General features: G+C 46.8%; 1 protein-coding gene across 7 annotated transcripts in view; it reads left to right on the top strand.

The window, feature by feature from the left end:
* The window catches only part of LOC141264961 (uncharacterized), a 497475-nt gene that overhangs the window by 395610 nt on the left and 77711 nt on the right, over positions 1-24154 (top strand). For all 7 annotated transcript variants that reach the window (XM_073677414.1, XM_073677419.1, XM_073677412.1 and 4 more), the window contains one exon: positions 4844-4897. In XM_073677414.1, the coding sequence (XP_073533515.1) occupies positions 4844-4897 (54 nt within the window). The remainder of the gene's footprint in view (positions 1-4843; positions 4898-24154) is intronic.

Here is a 24154-nt window from a genome sequence, read left to right as displayed (position 1 = left end):
AATTGCAATTCTTACTCAAGTAGAGGAGTGGTGAGATATACAGTACAGACCTAAAGTTTGGACACACCTTCTCATTTAAAGATTTTTCTGTATTTTCATGACTATGAAAATTGTACATTCACACTGAAGGCATCAAAACTATGAATTAACACATGTGGAATTATAGACTTAACAAAAAAGTGTAAAACAACTGAAAATATGTCTTATATTCTAGGTTCTTCAAAGTAGCCACCTTTTGCTTTGATGACTGCTTTGCACACTCTTGGCATTCTCTTGATGAGCTTCAAGAGGTAGTCACCGGAAATGGTCTTCCAACAATCTTGAAGGAGTTCCCAGAGATGCTTAGCACTTGTTGGCCCTTTTGCCTTCACTCTGCGGTCCAGCTCACCCCATACCATCTCGATTGGGTTCAGGTCTGGTGACTGTGGAGGCCAGGTCATCTGGCGTAGCACCCCATCACTCTCCTTCTTTGTCAAATAGCCCTTACACAGCCTGGAGGTGTGTTTGGGGTTATTGTCCTGTTGAAAAATAAATGATGGTCCAACTAAACACAAACCGGATGGAATAGCTGCAAGATGCTGTAGTAGCCATGCTGGTTCAGTATGTCTTCAATTTTGAATAAATCCCCAACAGTGTCATCAGCAAAGCACCCCCACACCATCACACCTCCTCCTCCATGCTTCACGGTGGGAACCAGGCATGTAGAGTCCATCCGTTCACCTTTTCTGCGTCGCACAAAGACAGGTGGTTGGAACCAAAGATCTCAAATTTGGACTCATCAGACCAAAGCACAGATTTCCACTAGTCTAATGTCCATTCCTTGTGTTCTTTAGCCCAAACAAGTCTCTTCTGCTTGTTGCCTGTCCTTAGCAGTGGTTTCCTAGCAGCTATTTTATCATGAAGGCCTGCTGCACAAAGTCTCCTCTTAACAGTTGTTGAAGAGATGTGTCTGCTGCTAGAACTCTGTGTGGCATTGACCTGGTCTCTAATCTGAGCTGCTGTTAACCTGCGATTTCTGAGGCTGGTGATTCGGATAAACTTATCCTCAGAAGCAGAGGTGACTCTTGGTCTTCCTTTCCTGGGTCGGTCCTCATATGAGCCAGTTTCTTTGTAGCGCTTGATGGTTTTTGCAACTGCACTTGGGGACACTTTCAAAGTTTTCCCATTTTTTCGCACTGACTGACCTTCTTTTCTTAAAGTAATGATGCCCACTTGGTTTTCTTTACTTAGCTGCTTTTTTCTTGCCATAATACAAATTCTAATAGTCTAACAAATTCTAACTTGAGACAATTATTCTCAAGTTGTCTCTTGAGCTGCTCTCAACTCTGCAGTCTCTTTCCCTTCCTGTTTTCTGGCAGAGTGGGCTCTCCTCCTTGGGTGACAGATCTGGTGAGTAGCAGAGCTGTATTAGTAGAACTATAGAGCTCAACACAAGTTCTGCTATCAGTGGTTTGTTCTGGTGTGTACACTACTAACATTATATTTGCACATAGAGATAACAAACATTTGAACAAGTGCACAGCTCTGGACAGTGAGAGCAGTGATGCTGAGGGAGGGAGCTGAGCAGTTTATTACTGTATAGAAATCATTGGGCTGAAAAGAGGTGGCTGGTATGTTAGGAGTTAAGCCCTCTTTTTGAATGTAACTACTGTTGACACTCCCAGGCTCTGATGTCCGAGCTCCTTAGAAACCAGCTGTACACTACAGACTAACACATATAATGATAAGATGGAGAGTATACATAGTACTATCTATAAATTGGGCCACTATATACTTTTGCTACTGTTGTTCTTACTGGAAATACGTAAAGTTTAAGGTATTAATAAAGTATTGATTTTTATTGGCTGAGAATAGTTTTTTTTTGTTAGACAGCTGTACACTATGTAAGATAAAAGCTCACAGCAGGAGAATGACAGCAGATAGAAAAAGCAAATCAATTGAAAACTTGATTATTTTCATGCTGTCTAACTAGAATACCCCTTAAATATCATAGTGTCTTTTATGTCATGGACCTAGTCCAGTCAGACATAATCCCTTACTGTATTCGGAAGTCTATGCGGTTTTTTTTCTTTATTTGCTCCTTAGAGATCTGTTAGAAGAAAACTAATATTGTCAAGCACTATTACAGTTTCTAAATGGTGGTTCCCTCTCCTATGAAACAAAGAACAGCAGGAAACTTTGTTCCACAATGCATATATATAGAAAATAATTCCCGCGAGATGTATTCATGTAGAATGACATACTGTGTTTGAAATGCATAGTACCCGCATCGCTAATGGCTCATCTCGGCATCGGCTTCATACCGTAAAGATTAGCTCCTCAGAGTTCACATAAATTAATGATGTCTTGGGGAATTGTCTTCAAAAGAAGCAATTAATGTTTGCATACAGTCATTGTTAATTCATATACAGTGTTGGTATTAACCGGGACTGTAGACAAAATTCATCATATTTCCGGCTCCTTACCTACTGGCAGTTTTCATAATGATTCTCGCAATCTGACTACTGCTGTGTCATAAATTTCTTGGTATTTGGGTTTGTAAATGTTAACAAAAAATACAAACTATCCTGGGATTCTGCCGCTTTTGATGTCTGGTATATTAATAATTAATGGGAACAACAGAAAAATAGCTACTGCTGTATAAATCACCCATCACATCGTTCTTTCTACCTTTTGCATGTGCAAGCACAAAATAGGGGGGGAAGTCATGGGGTTGGATACGAAATGTAAAGGGCAACTCCAGCCCAATATAACTATTATGCCAATGTCCGTAGGGAGAATTACAGACATATTCTGGATTCGGCAAATAAATGTCATTGTATTTTTAAAAGTTTTACAGTTTTGCTATAAACTTTTTAGATCAATTTGTTCTCAATCCAGGTTTACCTTAGATGTAACAAATTGGTTGGAAACTGAGGCCAGCTGGCCGCCCTCCCTCCAGTGTCTCAATTTCACCGGTATCTACATCCTCCTACAGATACCATTGAATACGGCTCCCTCCTCCACCATTCACTCTGTGCGTCTGAGACTCAGAGCAGCAGGCGCGACGATGTCACAACATCACTCCTGCTGTACGGAGCTTCAGTCTGCACACAGCAAAACTGGAGCCGCAAGCTGGGAGATCCGGGGCAAGACTAGTCATATTTTTTTGTTTTATTATTGTAATTAATTTGTGGGGGGAATGTGTAGGATATCCTACTGTGTGGGGGGGATGTGTGGGAACTGTGGGATCCTATCATACTGTGTATAGGGTGCTGTGGTATAAATGGAATGTGCTGACAATAACATAATGCTGTATGGGGACAGAACGTGTAAGCGAGTGAGGGACAATCGACTTGTTAACTGCCATTTGGCGCTTGTTAACGGAACAAGTTTGTCCTCCCTGATTGCACCAATAGGTTGTAAGCCAAACTGAAGTCTCATGCAGAAAAAAGAAAACCTACCTGCAGACAGATGTTTTAGCTAGGTTGCATTAGAGTCCTTTGATATCGGCCTGGGGGGGCACTGGTCCTCTTGGACCACCAGCTGGTATAAGGAGTGTTGTAGGACGAAAAATGGTATTTGTTATACTGATGCATATGTGGACTGACCCTTAAAGGGTATGAGTCATTAAAAAAAGACCTATTGTTTGAATTAAGTTGTTATGTTAAATTTATGTTAAATTGGTTAAAAGCATTTTTTAATTTTACATATTGTTATCTATATTAAAAAAATAAATCTGAAATCTTGGACTTTTCACTCTTGATGCTAAGCTCAATATTAGGCTGATTCTTGTTGTTTTGTAGAGATTATTTTTAACTGAGATCTCATTATCGTCACACACAGGATCATAACTGCTAACGGCCTCTGTATTCACATTCACGCACAGCTCACCTCCTCCTCCTTCTGTACAATGACTGATAACATTTATATATACAGTAGATAACACAGGCTCCACCATTTATAATAGGTGATATCACAGCTCACCTCCTCCTCCTGTACAATGACTGATAACACCTCTATATACAGTAGATAACACAGGGTCCACTATTCACTATAGGTGATGTCACAGCTCACCTCCTCCTGTACAATGGCTGATAACACCTCTATATACAGTAGATAACACAGGGTCCACTATTCACTATAGATGATGTCACAGCTCACCTCCTTCCCCTCTCTTAATAAAATACAAGTAAATTATAATAAATCTTATGTTTCACTATATTTTATATTTACTATATGGTTTCAATGAATACAAAATGATATAGGTGATACTTTCCCTGTAAATATATTGCGGTCCCATGATGTTTGCATTACCGGATGTAAGGAGAACATTGACTCTCCATTACGATCTCCTGGGTCCTGCCAGGTTTTCACTCGGTAGAGCTATTTTCACTTGTTATTTTATCAGACTGCGGCTCAAAGACCCCTGAGGTTTCTGACATATTATCATAACCCGGTCATTGGGGTCACGGATAAAAACGTAATGATAATCTCAGCTGCGTGTACACAGCGAATGTGGACTGGACCTGTAATATTGGGGGGTTGTAGGTGTAGGAATGATGAGACTAAGAGGTTTTCCTAATATTTATGGACTTTTAGGATTTTTTGGGTTGGCCATGCTTGATCAGCGTGGATGATACGAACACATTAACATTGATGTCCAGGACATTATACAGTGACTTGTGTCAAATATTGATGACCCGCTGCAGAATAATTCATCACATATATATTTCAAGCTCAGCTTCGTTGTCTTATATAGACCAGAGACTGAATGTGTTATTCAGAAAGTTTTGTTGAAGGTCTTTCTTGATGACCCTATGGCCCGTTGTCTCTTCTAAACCTCTTTATTTTTGTTTTTCAGTTGGCTACAGAGGTGCTGGATGGGCTGCTGGAAGAAGATGATGAAGTGATACAAGTGAGTGCATAGGCATCTTAGACCATTCATTGTTTGTACTTATGTGATCCAAAACTGTCCTATATCATAGTCTCAACCAACAATTTATAATCTCCACCATTGTCCTATATTCTGGTCTCATGTCATAGTCCCAACCTCCCCTTCATTGTTCTCACCTCTGTCCTGTGTCTTAGTCCATACCTTTCATCTGTTATCCCCACCTCTGTCTCATGTCATCCCCACCAATGTCTCATAGTTTTAACCTCCCCTCCATTATTTTTACCACTGTCCCATATAATAGTCACAACCTCCCTCTCTATTATTCCCATCATTGTCCGATATCAAAGTACCAACCTCCACACTAGTGTCCCATGTCATAACCCCAACCTTCACATTAGACTCCATGTCATAGCTCAACATCCACACTAGTTTCTAATGTCATAGCTTTAACCTTCACACTAGTGTCCATGTCATAACTCCAACCACCAACACTAGTGTCCCATGTCATAGCCCCAACCTCCACACTAATGGTCCATGTCATAGCCCCAACTTCTAACTTCTACACTAGTGTCCATGTCATAGCACCAACTTCACACTAGCGACCATGTCATAGCCTCAACTTCCACACGAGTGTCCCATGGCATAGCCTCAACTTCCACACGAGTATCCCATGTCAGAGCCTCAACTTCCACACGAGTATCCCATGTCAGAGCCTCAACTTCCACACGAGTATCCCATGTCAGAGCCTCAACTTCCACACTAGTGTCCCATGTCATAGTCTCAACTTCCAAACTAGTGTCCCATGTCATAGCTGCAAGCTCCACATTAGTGTCCCACCTCATAGCCTTAACCTCCATGCTATTGTCCCACATCCTAGCCCCACCCCTTACACTAGTGTCCCACGTCATAGCCCCAACCTCCACACTAGCATCCCATGTCATAGCCCCAACCTCCACACTAGCATCCCATGTCATAGCCCCACCCTCCACACTAGCATCCCATGTCATAGCCCCACCCTCCACACTAGCATCCCATGTCATAGCCCCAACCTCCATACTAGTGAACATGTCATAGCCCCAACCTCCACATTATTGTCCCAAGTCATTTCACCCACCTCCATACTAGTGACCATGTCATAGTCCCAACCTCGACACAAATGTCCCATGTCATAGGCCCAACCTCCACCCTAGGGTCTCATGTCATAGCCCCAACCTCCACTCTAGTGTCTATGAAATACTCCCAACCTCCACACTAGTGTCCATGTCTTAAATCTTATGCAATAGTTCCAACTCCACACTATATTTCCTAGTAATATCCCATGGCCTATTCCCAACCCCTACATTATAAATCCTACTAATATATATGTCATAGTCCGAACAACCATTCTGGTAACCCCAACACTGTCCCATATCTTAGCAGTGCAGGAGTAACACAGGAAACTTTCTGTCTTGGGGGCCAAAAGGAAGCGTCCTAACAGGGGGAGGGGGCTGTTCCCATTGACTTCCCTTTTTAAATTCAATTTTAGGGCTTAATTATTTGTGATTTTTAGGCCCACAACTTAATATCAGCTGAAATGCTTTGAGTGAGGAGGCTTTTTACTTTTGATGAACAATTCATAAACATTAAAGGGGTTTTCCACTTTAAAAAAAAAGTGGTCCCCGAACGATTGCAGTCTGTAAAATAACAAGGCCAGATATTACTCCCGGGTTCCAGCGCCATCTCTCCACCTCTTCTATGGTTTCTGTATTTTGGCTTCAGTGGTGACATCACTACTACAGTACACATCACTGCCACTGCAGCCAATCACTAGCTCAGCGGCTAATGATTAGCGGCAGGAGCTCAGCCATTGGCTACAGAGGCAGTGATGTGCACTGTAATTTTGACATCACCCCTGCAGGCAAAATACAAAGCAAGGATGCATGCTATAGTTTAGGGACCACTTCTTTTTTATTTTTAAGTGGAAGGACCCCCTTTAATGAATTTACAATCATTTCAAAACAGTTTTATCATCGGCCTCTGCTTGTGAAGCCCAAGCTCTTTAAAGCGATCTTTACACCCTACAGCAAATAGACTCTATTCTCCACAAATTGTCTGTATGTATAATGTTCTGCTTCAAGAAATCCACCGCCAAACCAGTCAATGGCTTTTATATTTTTTCATTTACTCTTATTTTTGGACAGCACTTCAGCACATTATTCCTGATCGTACCTTACAAGCAAGCCATTTTCACACATTCATCTTAATTTAAAACATTTTCCCCCAATCTAACGACAGTGTTTTTTTGTAGAATAACACTTATTTATGTAATAATACATTACATGCAGAAAGTTCTGATTTCTATTCCTCATTGTGCTTTACCGTCTCTGCGCTCCTGGATTCTATATTGCGCTTTATGCTACAGATGCGGTTAGTAATCACAAAAATAGCACTTTTTAATCTTCGACTTGTCGCAGAGTGCATCTTCTTACAGTCACCGCTGTACTTACGAGAGCTTCAATCAGCAAGATATCTTGAGTAAACAGTATTTACTTCATACTGGATAAACATGAGATACAATTCAGTGTCACACAGTCCGTGTGCTGCCGACATAACACATACAGAAAAAAAAACAAACAAACACAGGAAGTAAAAACAACCAACAATTGAGAGCTTCCCTCCCCACATTACAGCAAGCATATAACTTTACACACTATCGCCATCTGCTGTCTGGTTAGTATAAAGTCCTCCTTTCACTTATAATAAGTCCTAATCTGTTGCATATGCCAACACGACTAAGCTACCATATTGTTGGACTATGAGATAAAGCAAGAAAAAATTATTGTAGAAATGTGTCTATATCTTTTAGTCCAGAGATATAAGGGTTGGTGGTCTGCGCTAGACCCCCCAATTGTTCTTTTTATAACTGACTACAGCACGTAAAGAGTTTTTCTTAACATAGATTTGCAGGAGCAGACTGCTTGCCGGGGGGGAAGGTTCGCTCCTGATGATTGACAGCTTGTTCCAGCAGCATGGCAGAGCTGTGGCCCGAGGCATCTTTGCCTCTGCCGCTTTGGAGAAGCACAGTGTCACCAGAACTGGTTGGCTGAATTGTGCACTCCAGCTATCTTTAGTGCAACGCTTGCAAGCTCTATAGCAAACATTGTGCAAGCGCTGCACTTATTGCCTAGGAGACCGTCCGCCGCTGGTAGACAGCAAAGGTGACCGATACCCAAAGCTGTAAACTATAAAGTTAAAAATCTATCTGTGCTTGACAACAGAGAGTATTTTTAATAAGAAATAAATTGCAAAGTTGCTTGTTTTTACATGTACTTTGCAATTTGTAACTATTGATAAGGTTGTGAGTAACCCTTTCAGAAACCCTCTGTCTCTGTCCAATCATAGAATATTGGATCCTATTTAATCTTCTAATCTGGAATCTTTTACTGTTGGTGTGACGCCTCTACTCAGAAAGCCCGTGTTTTACCCTGGGTGTTGGGGGACTCGGTGTCGGGCCCTGCGTTGAAGAGATGGGATGCAGCCGTGGCCTGGGCCCGACCCGTGCTCAGGGCCGTCACATTAGAAAGAGATGGTGTGGGCTATTCCGGGTTGAGTGGCTGATTAACGACTACGCCACCTGTGGTGTCAGGTGAAGGGCCACCAGCGCCGCTACAGTCCGCTGAGGCCTGGTGTCATGGTGGCCAAAGTTCTCACTGCTCCCCACAGGCGGAGCAAGGCCTCAGGGCAGGCAAGACAGGATGAAGGGGGGGTAGTAGTGCGGGGAGTACGGGCACCGTGTCACGTGGTATGGCGCGTAATGAACAGTCCTGAGGCCATAGGGGTGAACTTCCAAGGCTTTACTCACTCAGAGATGTTAGCGGGAAGGAGACTCCCTGCTCCTCGCGGAGTCCTGCGGCCACCAGGGACGGGGGTCCGACTACCTCCGAGGAAGTCCAGTGTTCGGTAGCGACCCTGCACCAGAGTGTTCCTGCACTACAGACTTCACCCTTTCCTGTCTGTGCGTGTGTAGATAGGCCGGGTCTCCCTCTGAGCTCCTCTCAGGTGTAGGGGTCGGGTGGCAATTCCTCTCCATCCGACGCCCGGTGGGATCCTCAGGGCCTAACCGGGCTTTCCCATCCTGGACGTAGAGTACGAGGTCGGGTGTCAGGGGCCGGTACCCCTCTTGCAGCCGGAATCCCTCTGAATAGATCAGGTAGGCGAGGACAGGTGGCGTGCTCCGCTCCGTCTGCATCCTCCCCGGGACCCATTTGCTAGGGAGCCATACTCTAAAGCTCCCGGGCCTTCTTGATCCTGGTCCTCGGCCGGGTTGAGACATTCCTTGCCTGCAACCTACCTCTCGCCCCAAGATCAGGGTACGAGGGCCGTGTCCCTTGCCTGTGCAGGCCCACACAGGATCTGCGCTCCCGGAGGGAAGTCACATTACACACCATAGTTTGACAGCACAGAGACAGCCGACAGACTAGCAAAGGCTAGACTGATGGACCAGAGAAGAACCGACTAACAAGGACCGAAAGACCCAAGATAACCAGCAGAAGAACCAAGATCAAAGATGGCATTCTATTAAGTACTAGGTTTGAAGTGTAACCTACTAGTTGTTCCTCCACCCACACCCACTAACTGGTTCTTACCACTTTGTGTTCCCCAGTCTCCCTGTAACCAGGGGAGCAGCACCTAGTGCATAATAGCTCCCTCTGGTGGAAATGTGGTGTTGGATGCAAAAGGCTAGATCACTACCATCACACTGGCCTTACCTCAGAGGAGGAACACCACACTCCATTGAAGAAGTGCAGCATTCCTGTGGCGGTCGAACCCTCAGGGGCGCCACATTGGTATTTGCCCTTGCAGTAACAAATGGATATTATCCATTTCAATTCCAGGATATCTGGGTCTTCTGGTCCCACCACACTTTTAGTACATGTTAGTTTAATGGCTATAACTTGTTTTACTTTTGTTATGACTGTATAAGCACACGGGTAACATACAAAGCAGAAGAGATAAGCCCCTGAACCTGACAGGTTCGTTCAGACTAGGAAAGTCCCTGATCTGACCCTGATTGGTTCCTACCTGATCGCGGAGGTTGGTGACGCGCCCTGGGCCTATGTGATGTAGCGTTGCGCACGCAGGGACTACCCGGAGCCGGATCTGATAGGGGTAGTAGTCTCGTGGCGGTGACCCGGTCCGTGCCCAGGGAGTCAGACTAAGTGGCGGTATATTAGCAGTAGATGTAGGACGACTACGCCACCCGTTGAATGCAGCTATGGAGCTGCCGCTGCAGGGCAGACCGCTGAGGCCGGTGGAAGGATGGTGCAGCGTGGATGGTATAACCCCCAACGGGAGGGGTATGGCCTCAGGGCAGCCGACGTGGATGATGGGGGTAGCAGGAATCACTCAGAGACGATGCGGTGTAGTTCAGGGTCTTTACTGGTGACAAAGATAGACCCTCCCGGAGTACTGGCTAGCGGTCGGGGCCTGGTCAGTCCTTGAGCTGATGGGATCCCCCTTGGCCAGGCGGAGTTGTAGGCCTCCCCAACTAATTGTACTCTTCTGGCTACCTTGCTAGAGGCGGGTAAAGGTAGCCCACGTCCCTGAGTGTACCGTGTGGTGCTCACCCGTATGGCCGGTGACTCGGGGCCTTCTAGTGGCTTCCGCTCCACGACGGCGGTGCTGGTCCCACGCGTGTGACCGTGCCTTCGGGTTTCTTGGCCAGAGGACCTGAAATCCCCTGCCGGGCGGTTTCTGCTGCTGGGTCTGGGTTAATCCCCACAGCCTCGGACTCCGGGTCCGGTGGTAACTCTTCAATCAGGGCGAGCTCTACAGCTGCCAGCCCCTGACTCCTTTTAGCACGACTTCCCCAGAGCTCCTGATCTCTCTTTCCTATAGCTGCTTCTCTTCTTCTCAGCTCTACTCTTCTCACTAACCCTGCCTCAGCCCCAGCTTTATATAGGGGAAGTTCTTCCCCTCCCAGGACTGGGCAGGAGGTGTGGCATGCATAGGATTCCTGACCAAGAGACCTCCCACCTGCTCTCAGACATAATATTGCTATTACTGTGGAGACCAGACCCCTGGGGTGCCACATTCCCCCCTAGTGAATTTTAGTACTCCGGGACTAAACATACTTTTGTAAACATAGCAAATTATAAACAAAAACAGTACAATAAAGAAAAATACATTATGATGGTCACGGCGTGTCCGCAACCGGGTGCAGTTTTTCAAGAAAACAAGGGTGTCCATTTCACCAACACAGGGAGACGTAACCAGGTAGGGGTCTGTCCTGCCCCGAGTCCTTAACAGTCTTTAGTCCATTCCTAAGTTACGCTCCAACCAATTGTACAAGGATTCCCGGTAATCCACCAAGGACTCCTAAAAATAACTAGAAACACATAATTATTTACAAGTAACAGACAGGTGACCACAAATAAAACAATTTAAACACTTCAAATCCTCCAACGTGCGGGTAACTGGCCTCTAGTGGCCCTAGTGGACCTACGGAGCTGACTGTCTGGCCCTGAACTACAGGGTGTAGGAGCTGTCAAGGATAAACTGGGCAGCTGTCTACGGGCTCTTTGGCTCACTAGGGGTATGCAGGCTCACTATAAGCAGAGGGTTGATCCTCCTGATCTGCTTGTGTGGAGTCTTCTGCCTCCTGGACCGGCTGTTCTTCCAGCTCTACCGGTTGCTCCGTAAGTACTTGGGATGCTGGTTGGAGGAACGTGAGGACGGGTACCACAACTGCACCATTGACTTGAGTCCAGGACCGAGGGAAGTCTCCGAGCACAGTACTAACCACATCTTCCCTTTCCTCTACGGGTCGAGGGTCTTCTTGTTCCTCTTCAGGGTTCCGTAGCTGTTCGGGACACTTCTTCAGGTGATCCCGGGATACAATGGTTGTGGTTTCCCCTCCGTCTTTACTGATGGTACAGACCTTTGGGTTGTCGTGGCTTGAGGGCAGTACGATGTACGGGTCCTTCTCCCACTGGTCGTCCAACTTGTGGAGCCGTCTTTTCCTCTTCAAGACCTGCTCTCCGGGTACCAAGGGAACAGCGGGAGCATACTGGTTGTAAGTTTTCTCTTGTCTTTCCCTAGCTAGACAGAGACTTCGCTCCACGCTCTCCTGTACTTTCCGGTACTGCTGCTGCCTCTCTGTGTCCCAGTCTGCTTCCGGTGAAGTGTCCTCGGGTGTCAGGACTCCCATCTCCAGGTCAACAGGTAGCTTACCGGGTCTTGCCCTCATTAGGTAAGCCGGGGTACAGTTGGTGGAACCTACAGGGATGTAGTTGTATAGGTCCACCAGGTCGGGCAGCTTCTCAGGCCACAGACTGCGTTCTTCCAGGGGCAATGTTTTTAGAAGATCTATCACCACCTGGTTCATTTTCTCACAAAGTCCATTAGTTTGCGGATGATAGGGTGTCGTCCTGATCTTCCGGCAGCCATACAGAGTACAGAACTCTTGGAAGACCTCCGCTTCAAAGGCAGGTCCCTGGTCCGTCAGCACCTGCTCTGGGTAGCCGTGTGGACGGCAGAAGTGCTGCTGGAAGGCTCTAGCTGCTGTTTGAGCCGTTAAGTCCTTGACGGGGACGACAACCAAGAACCGGGAGTAGTGATCCACGATGGTTAATGCGTAGACGTAGCCACTTCTGCTTGGGGTCAGTTTTACATGATCCAAGGCGACCAGTTCCAACGGCTGCCGGGTGACGATGGACTGAAGGGGGGTCTTCTGGCTGGCACGGTCCTTCCTTCTTAGGTTACATGGGCCACAGTCTCTGCACCACCTCTCGATGGTTCCTCTCATGCCTACCCAATGGAACCGCCCGCGCAGCAGGAACTCCAGCTTCTTCCATCCGAAGTGCCCAGCCCCGTCGTGGTATGCCTCCATCACCATAGCTGCGTCCCTTCTTGGCACCACTACTTGCCAGATCAGTTCATGCGTCCGGGAGTTAACCATTCTGCGGCACAACTTCCCCTTGTAAAGGAACAGTCGACTCTTCTCTGCCCACAGTTGCTTGGCCTCCTCCGGAGCGTCTGGGTCAAGGCGAGCTTCTGGCTGAGTCAGCATCTCCTTCACCAGCCGGACGGCAGGGTCACTGTCTTGCGTTTCCGCCCAGTTGTAGTGAGGTAAGGGGTTGAACGTAGCGGCTTGCTTACCCCTTACACGGTGGGAATACTGGATAGTCCCATGACGGTGGAACGCAGGGAGTTCGACCTCTTCCAAGTCTTCTGAATCCTCACCCTCGTCCGGTAGGTTTGGCATCCTGGACAGGGCGTCCGCGTTGGTATTGGAGCGTCCTGCCCGGTATTTGATTGTAAACTCATAGTTGGACAAGCGGGCCATCCATCTCTGCTCTAGGGCACCGAGTCTTGCAGTGTCCAGGTGTGTCAACGGGTTGTTATCCGTGTACACGGTGAACCGGGAAGAAGCGAGGTAGTGTTTAAAGCGTTCGGTGACTGCCCACACCACTGCCAGGAACTCTAGCTTAAATGAGCTGTAATTCTCAGGGTTTCTTTCGGTGGGTCGCAGTTTTCGGCTGGCGTAAGCAATTACCCGTTCTTTCCCCTGCTGGATCTGGGACAGTACGGCTCCTAGCCCGATGTTACTGGCGTCGGTGTAGAGGATAAAGGGCTGGTTATAATCAGGGTACGCCAGGATTTCATCCCCCGTGAGGGCCATCTTCAGCTGACGGAAGGACTCTTCTTCCAGCTTCTCCCATCTGAAGGGTGGCTTCTGGTTCTTGGCTTTCCTGGACTGGCCTATCAGGAGGTCCTGCATAGGGGCTGCCTTTTTGGTGAAACCGGGAATGAACCTTTGGTAGTAGCCTACCAACCCGAGGAACTGCCTCACTTCCTTTACGCTGGAGGGGCTTGGCCATTCCTTAATTGCGGTGATCTTATCAGGGTCGGGAGCCACTCCGTCCGCACTCACCACGTGTCCCAGGTACTGCACCTTTGGCTTCAGGAGGTGACACTTGGAGGGTTTCACCTTTAGGCCGTAGCTTGCCAGAGCTTCGAACACTTCCGCCAGGTGTTTCAGGTGGTCCTCATAAGTCTTGGAATATACGATGACATCGTCCAGGTACAACAAAACAAAGTTTCGGTGTCCCAGACAGCATTCCATCAATCGTTGGAAGGTTCCTGGTGCGTTACAGAGCCCGAACGGCATGCAGGTAAACTCACTAAGTCCCATCGGGGTGGTGAATGCAGTTTTCTCCCGGTCCGCCTCTGCTACAGGAACCTGCCAGTACCCGCTAGTGAGATCCAAGGTAGAGAAGAAGTTAGCAGATTTTAAAGCAGCCAAAGACTCCTCTATCCTTGGTAAGGGGTACGCATCCTTGTGTGTGATACGGTTGATTTTCCGGTAATCTACACACATTCTCATGGTGTTGTCTTTCTTTTTGACCAAGACTAGTGGAGCTGCCCAGGGGCTACAGCTATCTCTGATTACCCCAGCCTCCTTCATGTCTCTAAGCATCCCCTTGGCGTGTTGGTAGTGTGCAGGGGGTACGGGTCGATACCTCTCTTTTATGGGAGGATGGTCTCCTGTGGGGATGTGGTGTTCTACCCCCTTGACTCGCCCGAAGTCTAACGGGTGTTTACTAAACACTCTCTCATACTCTTGAACCACCCGATAGACTCCCTGTTTCTGGTGTGAGGGAGTGGAGTCAGTACCCAAATGTAGTTGCTGACACCAATCCTCCATTTGTTGTTTAGAGCCGTTACCTTCCTCCGGAGAAGATGGAGGCAAGGGTTCTACGGACTGTATGGAATTCTGATTGATAGTATACAATTTGGCTAGCGTGGCATACCGGGTAAGGTACACTTCCCTCTTCCCGATATTTATTATGCGAACGGGCACCCTCCCATGGCGTACATTGACCACCCCCCGTGCTGTCAAAATGGTGGGCCTACTGTCTGAGTAAACTGGTTCTACCATTGCCTGGTAATCTCTACCCCTCAGACCAATAGCCGCCCGGCACCAAATCATCATTTCACTTTTTGGGGGCATGGCAATAGGAAAAGGGTCACACATTCTCACGCTACCAATCTCACCGCCGGAGAGTTCCACCTGTTGCCGTCGCATCAGTGCCCGGATCTCTTTTTGGAGCACTCGCTGCTGGCCGGAGCTGGCGTTCTTGGCAACCTGCTGTAAAATAAAAATCACCTCTGCAAGACAATTTTCAATTACATTAGTTCCTAGAGTTATCTTAGGGTGACTCTCGCGCTTGTCAATGTCCACAATGATCAGTCCCTGGGCTGCCAGCTCGACTCTACCGATTTTAATGGTCACCTCTTTAAATCCGATCTGTGGCACGGGCTGACCATTGCTGGCGATGATACTCAAGTCGTCGTCAGGGTAGCGGGTTATATCCGAGTCATTCCAGTACTGCTTGAAGAGCACGTACGGGATGGTGGTGACCTGTGACCCAGTGTCCAGTAGGGCACTCATAGGAATACCATCCAGTACCACAGGCAAGACTGGACGTCCTCCCACATATTTGTCACGCCAGTTCGATGGGCCTGGTGATCTTTTTCCTGGGGGTTGGCCCTCTACCCCAGGTTGTGCCAGTTTAAAGGACAGTACCTTGCCATATGTCCGGGTTGATTGCAGCGGCGGCAGATAGGTTGTCCGTCCTCGTTGTACCGGTCGCTGGGTCTTCCTCTGGCCGGTGGGGTCCTCCTTGGTCGACGCCACGGGATGTCCTCCGGTCCGGATGCTAGCTGGATCTTCCCTGGAGTGGAAACCTGTAAAGACTGCACAGTTCGGGTTAGCGCAGCAACGCTTTTAGCTAGCTCTTGGACCTGATGGTGCAGGTCCGGAGCCGGGTCATTGTTCAAAGCCTGCTCGTCAGCTCCCACAGGCCCTGTCGACAAGGGCGCCGCCTCCTGGTGGTAAGCGGTAGTAGGGCGCCTGTGGGTCACTACGCCACCCGGTGCCGGTTCTCGGAGCACCCGGATGGCTCTGTCCTTGAACTGTGCAAAGTCCAGATGAGGATCCTGTAAGGCCATTGCCCGCAACTGGGTTCGGTGGGCATTGCAATATAGTCCCTCTATAAATTGTTCGGTCAACAGCCTGTCCTCGTTTCCCACGCCGTCAGGGTCGGTCTGCTTAATGGCTCTCAGGGCCTCTTGTAGGTTTAGTGCATAGTCCCTTATACTCTCATGTGCTCGCTGCTTGCACCCATAGAATCTAAGCTTAATCTCGGCTGAGGTGCGGGTATCAAAGGTGTCCCTCAGCCGGGTTAGTATCCCTGCGACAGTCCTCCCCCCAGGTGGCCAGGACTTTACCTCCCTTTGGGCTGCCCCAGTTAATTCGGCCACCAGGATGCTCACTTTTTGCTCTTCTGTGAGGGGGTACACCTGGAAGAGGCTATCCAGCTTTTCTCTAAAGTCATGCAGAGTATGTGACTCCCCTGAGTACTGGGGTAGCCAGGCCGCTCCCGGGATATAGGGCATGGTGAAAGGCATGACTGCAGCAGCGGTGGCGCTGGCGGGGGTTGAGGCAGTGAAGCTCTCCTCCGTATCCGACATCTTCCTCCCCCCTAGTGGACCGTGGCCTACCTTGCGATGATCCTCTTCCGTAGGCCGCGGCTCCGCAGTGGATCGTCAGGGTTGAGGACCTTCCGTCGCGCTCCTGTGACGTCAGCGTCTGCTGGGCTCCTTCCAGGACCTTACGCGACGTCTGGACGTGAGGCGGAGCTTCAGTTCTCGCGCGCTTTCGGAGTCCACGCCCCTCTTCTTCCCGCGCGGCGTCTTCATGATGGCGTCCAACGGCGGGAAAACTCCACGGATGGCGGGAAGAAGGCAAAAGATGGCGCCGGATGGCGGGAATCTTCACGGATGGCGGGAAGAAGGCTGAAGATGGCGCCGGATGGCGGGAATCTTTACCACTGGTAAGTTTGAACAGTCTTTTTCAGGCACGCAGTACCCGGTGGTTGCGGGCATGAAATCCTGCCGACTACGCCAAAAGTTGACGCGCCCTGGGCCTATGTGATGTAGCGTTGCGCACGCAGGGACTACCCGGAGCCGGATCTGATAGGGGTAGTAGTCTCGTGGCGGTGACCCGGTCCGTGCCCAGGGAGTCAGACTAAGTGGCGGTATATTAGCAGTAGATGTAGGACGACTACGCCACTCGTTGAATGCAGCTATGGAGCTGCCGCTGCAGGGCAGACCGCTGAGGCCGGTGGAAGGATGGTGCAGCGTGGATGGTATAACCCCCAACGGGAGGGGTATGGCCTCAGGGCAGCCGACGTGGATGATGGGGGTAGCAGGAATCACTCAGAGACGATGCGGTGTAGTTCAGGGTCTTTACTGGTGACAAAGATAGACCCTCCCGGAGTACTGGCTAGCGGTCGGGGCCTGGTCAGTCCTTGAGCTGATGGGATCCCCCTTGGCCAGGCGGAGTTGTAGGCCTCCCCAACTAATTGTACTCTTCTGGCTACCTTGCTAGAGGCGGGTAAAGGTAGCCCACGTCCCTGAGTGTACCGTGTGGTGCTCACCCGTATGGCCGGTGACTCGGGGCCTTCTAGTGGCTTCCGCTCCACGACGGCGGTGCTGGTCCCACGCGTGTGACCGTGCCTTCGGGTTTCTTGGCCAGAGGACCTGAAATCCCCTGCCGAGCGGTTTCTGCTGCTGGGTCTGGGTTAATCCCCACAGCCTCGGACTCCGGGTCCGGTGGTAACTCTTCAATCAGGGCGAGCTCTACAGCTGCCAGCCCCTGACTCCTTTTAGCACGACTTCCCCAGAGCTCCTGATCTCTCTTTCCTATAGCTGCTTCTCTTCTTCTCAGCTCTACTCTTCTCACTAACCCTGCCTCAGCCCCAGCTTTATATAGGGGAAGTTCTTCCCCTCCCAGGACTGGGCAGGAGGTGTGGCATGCATAGGATTCCTGACCAAGAGACCTCCCACCTGCTCTCAGACATAATATTGCTATTACTGTGGAGACCAGACCCCTGGGGTGCCACATTGGCATCATAAGTATACGCAATGGCGTCCCCACTCAACATTGAGGGGCCTTATGGACCAGCTAAGTTCTATTACGCGAGCGGGATCGCGCCTCCACACAAGCTGAGACCTGGTGCTATGTGCCAGAAGCGGTCCCGCACCATCCTGGCACATTAACCCCCACAATGCTGCGATCAAAGTCGATCACAGCATTGCTTAGGTAAGCGCCGATACTTACCTCCTCCCGCGGCGTCTGAGTCAGATTCCGGGTGTTGTCATGACGACCCGATGTCGTCATGACAACATCCGGGTCACCAGGAGGCAGGAAGTTACTTTGGTCATGAGCAGTGCATAACCAATGTAACTTCTCCCTGTGCAGCTGTGACAGCCTGTATAGCACAGGGATGTTGCTGCATTCCTGTGCTATACAGGTGATCTTAAAATTAAAAGTGAAAGTCCCATAGTGGGACATAGTGTAAAAGTAAAAAAAAAGAATCAGAAAGTGAAGCAAATAAATAAATACATTTTTTTTGTAAAAATATAAAAAAAATTGAACAAAAAGAATCCCCCAAAAATAAAAATATAATGTTCCCATTAATAAATATTATTATGAAAAATAAAACAACAAAATAATAAAAGTACACATATTTAGTATCGCCACGTCCGGAACGACCTGACCTATAAAACTGTCCCACTAGTTAACCCCTTTAGTGAACACGGTAAAAAAATAAATAAAAAACGTAGCAAAAAACGATAAAAAAAAAACAATGTAAATAAAAATGGTACCACTGAAAAACGTCATCTTGTCCCCCAAAAAACAAGCCGCCATACAGCTCCATCAGCCAAAAAATAAAAAAGTTAGAGTTCTCAGAATAAAGCGATGCAAAAACAATTATTTTTTCTAGAAAATCGTTTTTATTGTGTAAAAGCGCAAAAACATAAAAAAAAGATATAAATGTGGTACCGCTGTAAATGTACTGACCCGAAGAATAACGCTGCATTATCAATTTCACCACACGTGGAACGGCATAAAAAAAAAACAACAAAAAAAAATTCCTGAATTGTTGGTTTTTGTTTATTCTGCCTTCCAAAAATCGGAATAGAAAGCGATCAAAAAATGTCACTTGCCTGAAAATGGTACCAATAGAAACGTCAACTTGTCCCGCAAAAAGCAAGCCGTCATATGAATGTCAGTCGAAATATGGAAAAATTATAGCTCTCAAAATATGGCGATTCAAAAACTAGTCTTTGCAAAAAATGCGTCTTTTAGTGTGTGACAGCTGTCAGTCATAAAAACCTGATATGAATCTGGTATCGCTGTAATCGCACTCAGCCGAAGAATAAAGTTGTCTAATCACTTATGCCACACGAGGAACGCCGTAAAAAATAAACTCTAGGGTTAGGGTTGTGCTAGGTTAGGGTTGTCCTAGGGTTAGGGTTGTGCTAGGGTTAGGGTTGTCCTAGGGTTAGGGTTGTGCTAGGGTTGTTTTTTTTTTTAAAAAAATGATGACGATATGGCAACTAATGTTGAACACAAGTGCTCGCTACTTGAGTTTGGATCGGGTGCTCGGGTATGCACCGAGTATCACGGGTGCTCGAGTGACATGCTCAAGTCTCCGTCCCATATGCTTTGCGGCCCAAAAAAACCTCACGGGGATTGCCTGCCATGCACGAGTGATCCCCGCATGGTTTTTTTTGGGTGTCTAATAACCGTGAAACATGCAGACGGGGACTCGAGCATGTCACTCCAGCACCCGCGATACTTGGTGCTTACCCGAGTACCAGATGCAAACTCAAATAGCGAGCACTTGAGCTTAAGATTAATGCCAACTTATTCAATATGATGACCTAATGTTATCAATTTCTGTGTCTTACCTCTGGGTTCAAAATGTTCACTATACCCCTTTATAAAATCCTTGAGGGGTCTAGTTTCCAAAATGGGGTCACTCATGGGGGGTTTCCACTATTTAGGCACATCAGGGACTCTCCAAACGCGACATGGCGTCCACTCTCAATTCCAGCCAATTTTGCGTTCAAAAAGTCACACAGTGCTCCTTCCCTTCTGAACCCTGCCGTGCGCCCAAACACTGTATTTTCCCCACATATGGGGTATCGGCGTACTCAGAAGAAATTGCACAAAAGTTTTTGTGGTCCATTTTCTCCTCTTACCATTGTGAAAATAAAAAAATTGGGGCTAAAACATAATTTTTGTGAAAAAAGTTTGATTTTTTTTATTTTCACGGCTCCATGTTATAAACTTCTGTAAAGCACTTGGGGGTTCAGGGTGCTCACCACACATCTACATAAGTTCCTTGAGGGGTCTAGTTTCCAAAATGCTGTCACTTGCTGTGGCCCGACTGAAGCCTCTCCACAGTGCAAGACATATGAAAGCCCGCATAGAGTTTGCTCAAAAACACATGAAGGACTCCCAGACTATGAGAAATAAGATTCTCTGGTCTGATGAGACGAAGATAGAACTTTTTGGTGATAATTGTAAGCGGTATGTGTGGAGAAAACCAGGCACTGCTCATCACCTGCCCAATACAATCCCAACAGTGAAACATGGTGGTGGCAGCATCATGCTATGGGGGTGTTTTTCAGCTGCAGGGACAGGACGACTGATTGCAATTGAAGAAAACATGAATGCGGCCAAGTACAGAGATATCCTGGATGAAAACGTCTTCCAGAGTGCTCTGGACCTCAGATTTGGCCGAAGGTTCACTTTCCAACAAGACAATGACCCTAAGCACACAGCTAAAATAACAAAGGAGTGGCTTCAGAACAACTCTGTGACCATTCTTGACTGGCCCAGCCCGAGCCCTGACCTAAAGCCTATTGAGCATCTCTGGAGAGACCTGAAAATGGCTCAAAATATTGTCTCATTGTAACAGGGTCACTATTAGGATTTTTCTAATGTCTACTTATTACTTGTTAACTGTTGGCTATCATCCTGGGTTGGCAACTTGACTTTTTATTTTTTTTCTGAACAGCTTATCAAGAAATCACTGACAGACAATATCTTTTATGGACACATGGGAAAACCATAATAAATCATTATTATAAGAGATACAGTTATATGAAAAAGTTTGGGCACCCCTATTAATCTTAAGCTTAATGTTTTATAAAAATTGGTGTTTTTGCAACAGCTATTTCAGTTTGATATATGTAATAACTGTTGGACACAGTAATGTTTCTGCCTTGAAATGAGGTTTATTGTACTAACAGAAAATGTGCAATCTGCATTCAAACAAAATTTGACAGGTGCATAAGTATGGGCACCTCACCAGAAAAGTGACATTAATATTTAGTAGATCCTCCTTTTGCAAAAATAACAGCCTCTAGTCGCTTCCTGTAGCTTTTAATGAGTTCCTGGATCCTGGATGAAGGTATTTTTGACCATTCCTCTTTACAAAACAATTCCAGTTCAGTTAAGTTTGATGGTCGCCGAGCATGGAAAGCCCTCTTCAAATGATCCCACAGATGTTCAATGATATTCAGGTCTGGGGACTGGGATGGCCATTCCAGAACATTGTAATTGTTCCTCTGCATGTATGCCTGAGTAGATTTGGAGCGGTGTTTTGGATCATTGTCTTGCTGAAAGATCCATCCCCTGCATAACTTCAACTTTGTCACTGATTCTTGAACATTATTGTCAAGAATCTGCTGATACTGAGTGGGATCCATGCGTCCCTCAACTTTAACAAGATTCCCGGTGCCGGCATTGGCCACACAGTCCCAAAGCATGATGGAACCTCCACCAAATTTTACTGTGGGTAGCAAGTGTTCTTCTTGGAATGCTGTGTTTTTTTGCCGCCATGCATAACACCTTTTTGTATGACCAAACAGCTCAATCTTGGTTTCATCAGTCCACAGGACCTTCTTCCAAAAAGAAATTGGCTTCTCCAAATGTGCTTTTGCATACCTCAGCCGACTCTGTTTGTGGCGTGCTTGCAGAAACGGCTTCTTTCGCATCACTCTCCCATACAGCTTCTCCTTGTGCAAAGTGCGTTGTATAGTTGACCGATGCACAGTGACACCATCTGCAGCAAGTTGATGCTGCAGCTCTCTGGAGGTGGTGTGAGGATTGTCCTTGACTGATCTCACCATTCTTCTTCTCTGCCTTTCTGATGTTTTTCTTGGCCTGCCACTTCTGGTCTTAACAAGAACTGTCCCTGTGTTCTTCCATTTCCTTACTATGTTCCTCACAGTGGAAACTGACAGGTTAAATCGCTGAGATAGCGTTTTGTGTCCTTCCCTTGAACAACTATGTTGAATAATCTTTGTTTTCAGATCATTTGACAGTTGTTTTGAGGAGCCCATGATGCCACTCTTCAGAGGAGATTCAAACAGGAGAACAACTTGCAAGTGGCCACTTTAAGTAGCTTTTCTCATGATTGCATACACCTGGCTATGAAGTTCAAAGCTCAATGAGGTTACAAAACCAAAAAAAGTGCTTTAGTAAGTCAGTAAAAAGTAGGTAGGAATATTTAAAACAAGAAAATGATAAGGGTGCCCATACTTATGCACCTGTCAAATTTTGTTTGAATGCAGATTGCACATTTTCTGTTAGTACAATAAACCTCATTTCAAGGCAGAAACATTACTGTGTCCAACAGTTATTACATATGTCAAACTGAAATAGCTGTTGCAAAAACACCGATTTTTATAAAATATTAAGCTTAAGATTAATAGGGGTGCCCAAACTTTTTCATATAACTGTACATGTCTACAACCCATAATTCCGATATGAAGACATCATCTGCATTTATTGTTAACTGTAATATGATAATTACAGTCAAAATAATCTATATAAGTTTCTTCAACCTCAAAAAAATCACGGACACTTTTTCATACCCATCACCTAATGACCTGCGCGCCTCCACACGCATTCCCACTTCTTCATTCTTTCTCTCTGAATAAAGAAGCCTCAAAGAATAGCCACATTTTTGGAGGTTTCAGGCCGTTTCCGTGGACCCAGGAGACTTATTGAGTCTTCCAGAAGTCCAGCGGTAGTATAATCAGGGCAAATAGATTCTCAGGACCTGGTCTATCAGACACGTAAGTAATTTGTGGTCGTTGGACGAGTGCCCTCTTGCCTTCTGTACTTTTCAGCCGCCCATTTTTTGATTAGCCAGTGTGGCGCGATGTCACATGTTAGTCAAGCCTCAACGATGACATCTGCCAGCTCGGCTAATGAAGGGAAGAGCTGCGGATACCGGAAAGAGGGAGGCGGTTCTCAGGGCTCCTGTCCAGAGGCCACAGATTACTGATGTGGCCACTGGACTGGGTCTCTCGAATCTATTCACTCCGATTCTGTACGAGTGGTCTCTTCTTCTTCTGGGAGGTTCCAGGAGAGTTGGTAAGAAAGGACAGTACATCCTCCTACTTCCGGCATGGCAGCGATCACGTGACTGGTCAGATGATCATCGGATCTAATAGTCATGTGACTCTTTAGAACTCTGGAGGTCTAGACTGCCTTAAAAGTATACAAAAAAAAATGAATCCGTGCGGAATGATTGGATATAGAAACACAATACAAGGTCGATATTCATTTTCAGGTTTTTCTTTCTTCATTTATTATAAAATAGCAATTCAAGCCATGATAACCATGGGCTACTAATGTTCCTGTTAATAAAAAGAAAAATAAAAGTGCGCGGTTTCTAATCCACTGCTGGCATGGGGCCGCCTTGGAATTATAATACTTTAAAGACTGTATTGTAACACAGTGTAATATAGAGTATATGAGCTCATTTCATAGTCCGGCTCCCTGCCGAGACCACACACACAACAAAGGGCTTACTTTAATAAAGCAATTCAAACTTCTTTGCACAAAACTGGTTACCGTGGTAACGGGGAGAACGCAGGTTAATTAACATGGCAGCTCGTTTGTCAAGATCTAATCAACGACTATTGTGTACATATATATGGCCTTCTATATCACTGTACTTTGTGTCTGATAAAATCCTAATTATTATTATAATTATCATTAATGAGATAACGTATGGTTATCTACTGCACTCTTTAGAATCAAACCAAACCCATAAACTTTGGTAGCAGAGTGCCACCCAAACAGACTGATAGCAGAGTGCCATAATTAGAGTGCCACTCCAATAGACTGTGTAATCAGAGGACCACCCCACTAGACATTGTTAGCCGAGCGCCACTCCTTTGGACTGCGTTACCAGAGTGCCACCCCAGTGGATGGTGTTAGCAGAGTGCTATACCAATTAGCATAGTGCCACACCATTGGACTCTTTTAGTAAAGTGCCACGCCATTGGACTGTGTTAGGCTAGTCCCATGACAATAGATGGTGTTAACAGAGTGCCACTCCATTGGACTGTGTTAGC

This window comes from Phyllobates terribilis, unplaced genomic scaffold (genome assembly GCF_046119375.1).
Source record: "Phyllobates terribilis strain yellow unplaced genomic scaffold, ASM4611937v1 Scaffold_4__5_contigs__length_816908805, whole genome shotgun sequence".
Classification (NCBI taxonomy): Eukaryota; Metazoa; Chordata; class Amphibia; order Anura; family Dendrobatidae; genus Phyllobates; species Phyllobates terribilis.
Note: the sequence above shows the minus strand (reverse complement) of the source record. Positions and strands in the feature narration are given on the sequence as shown.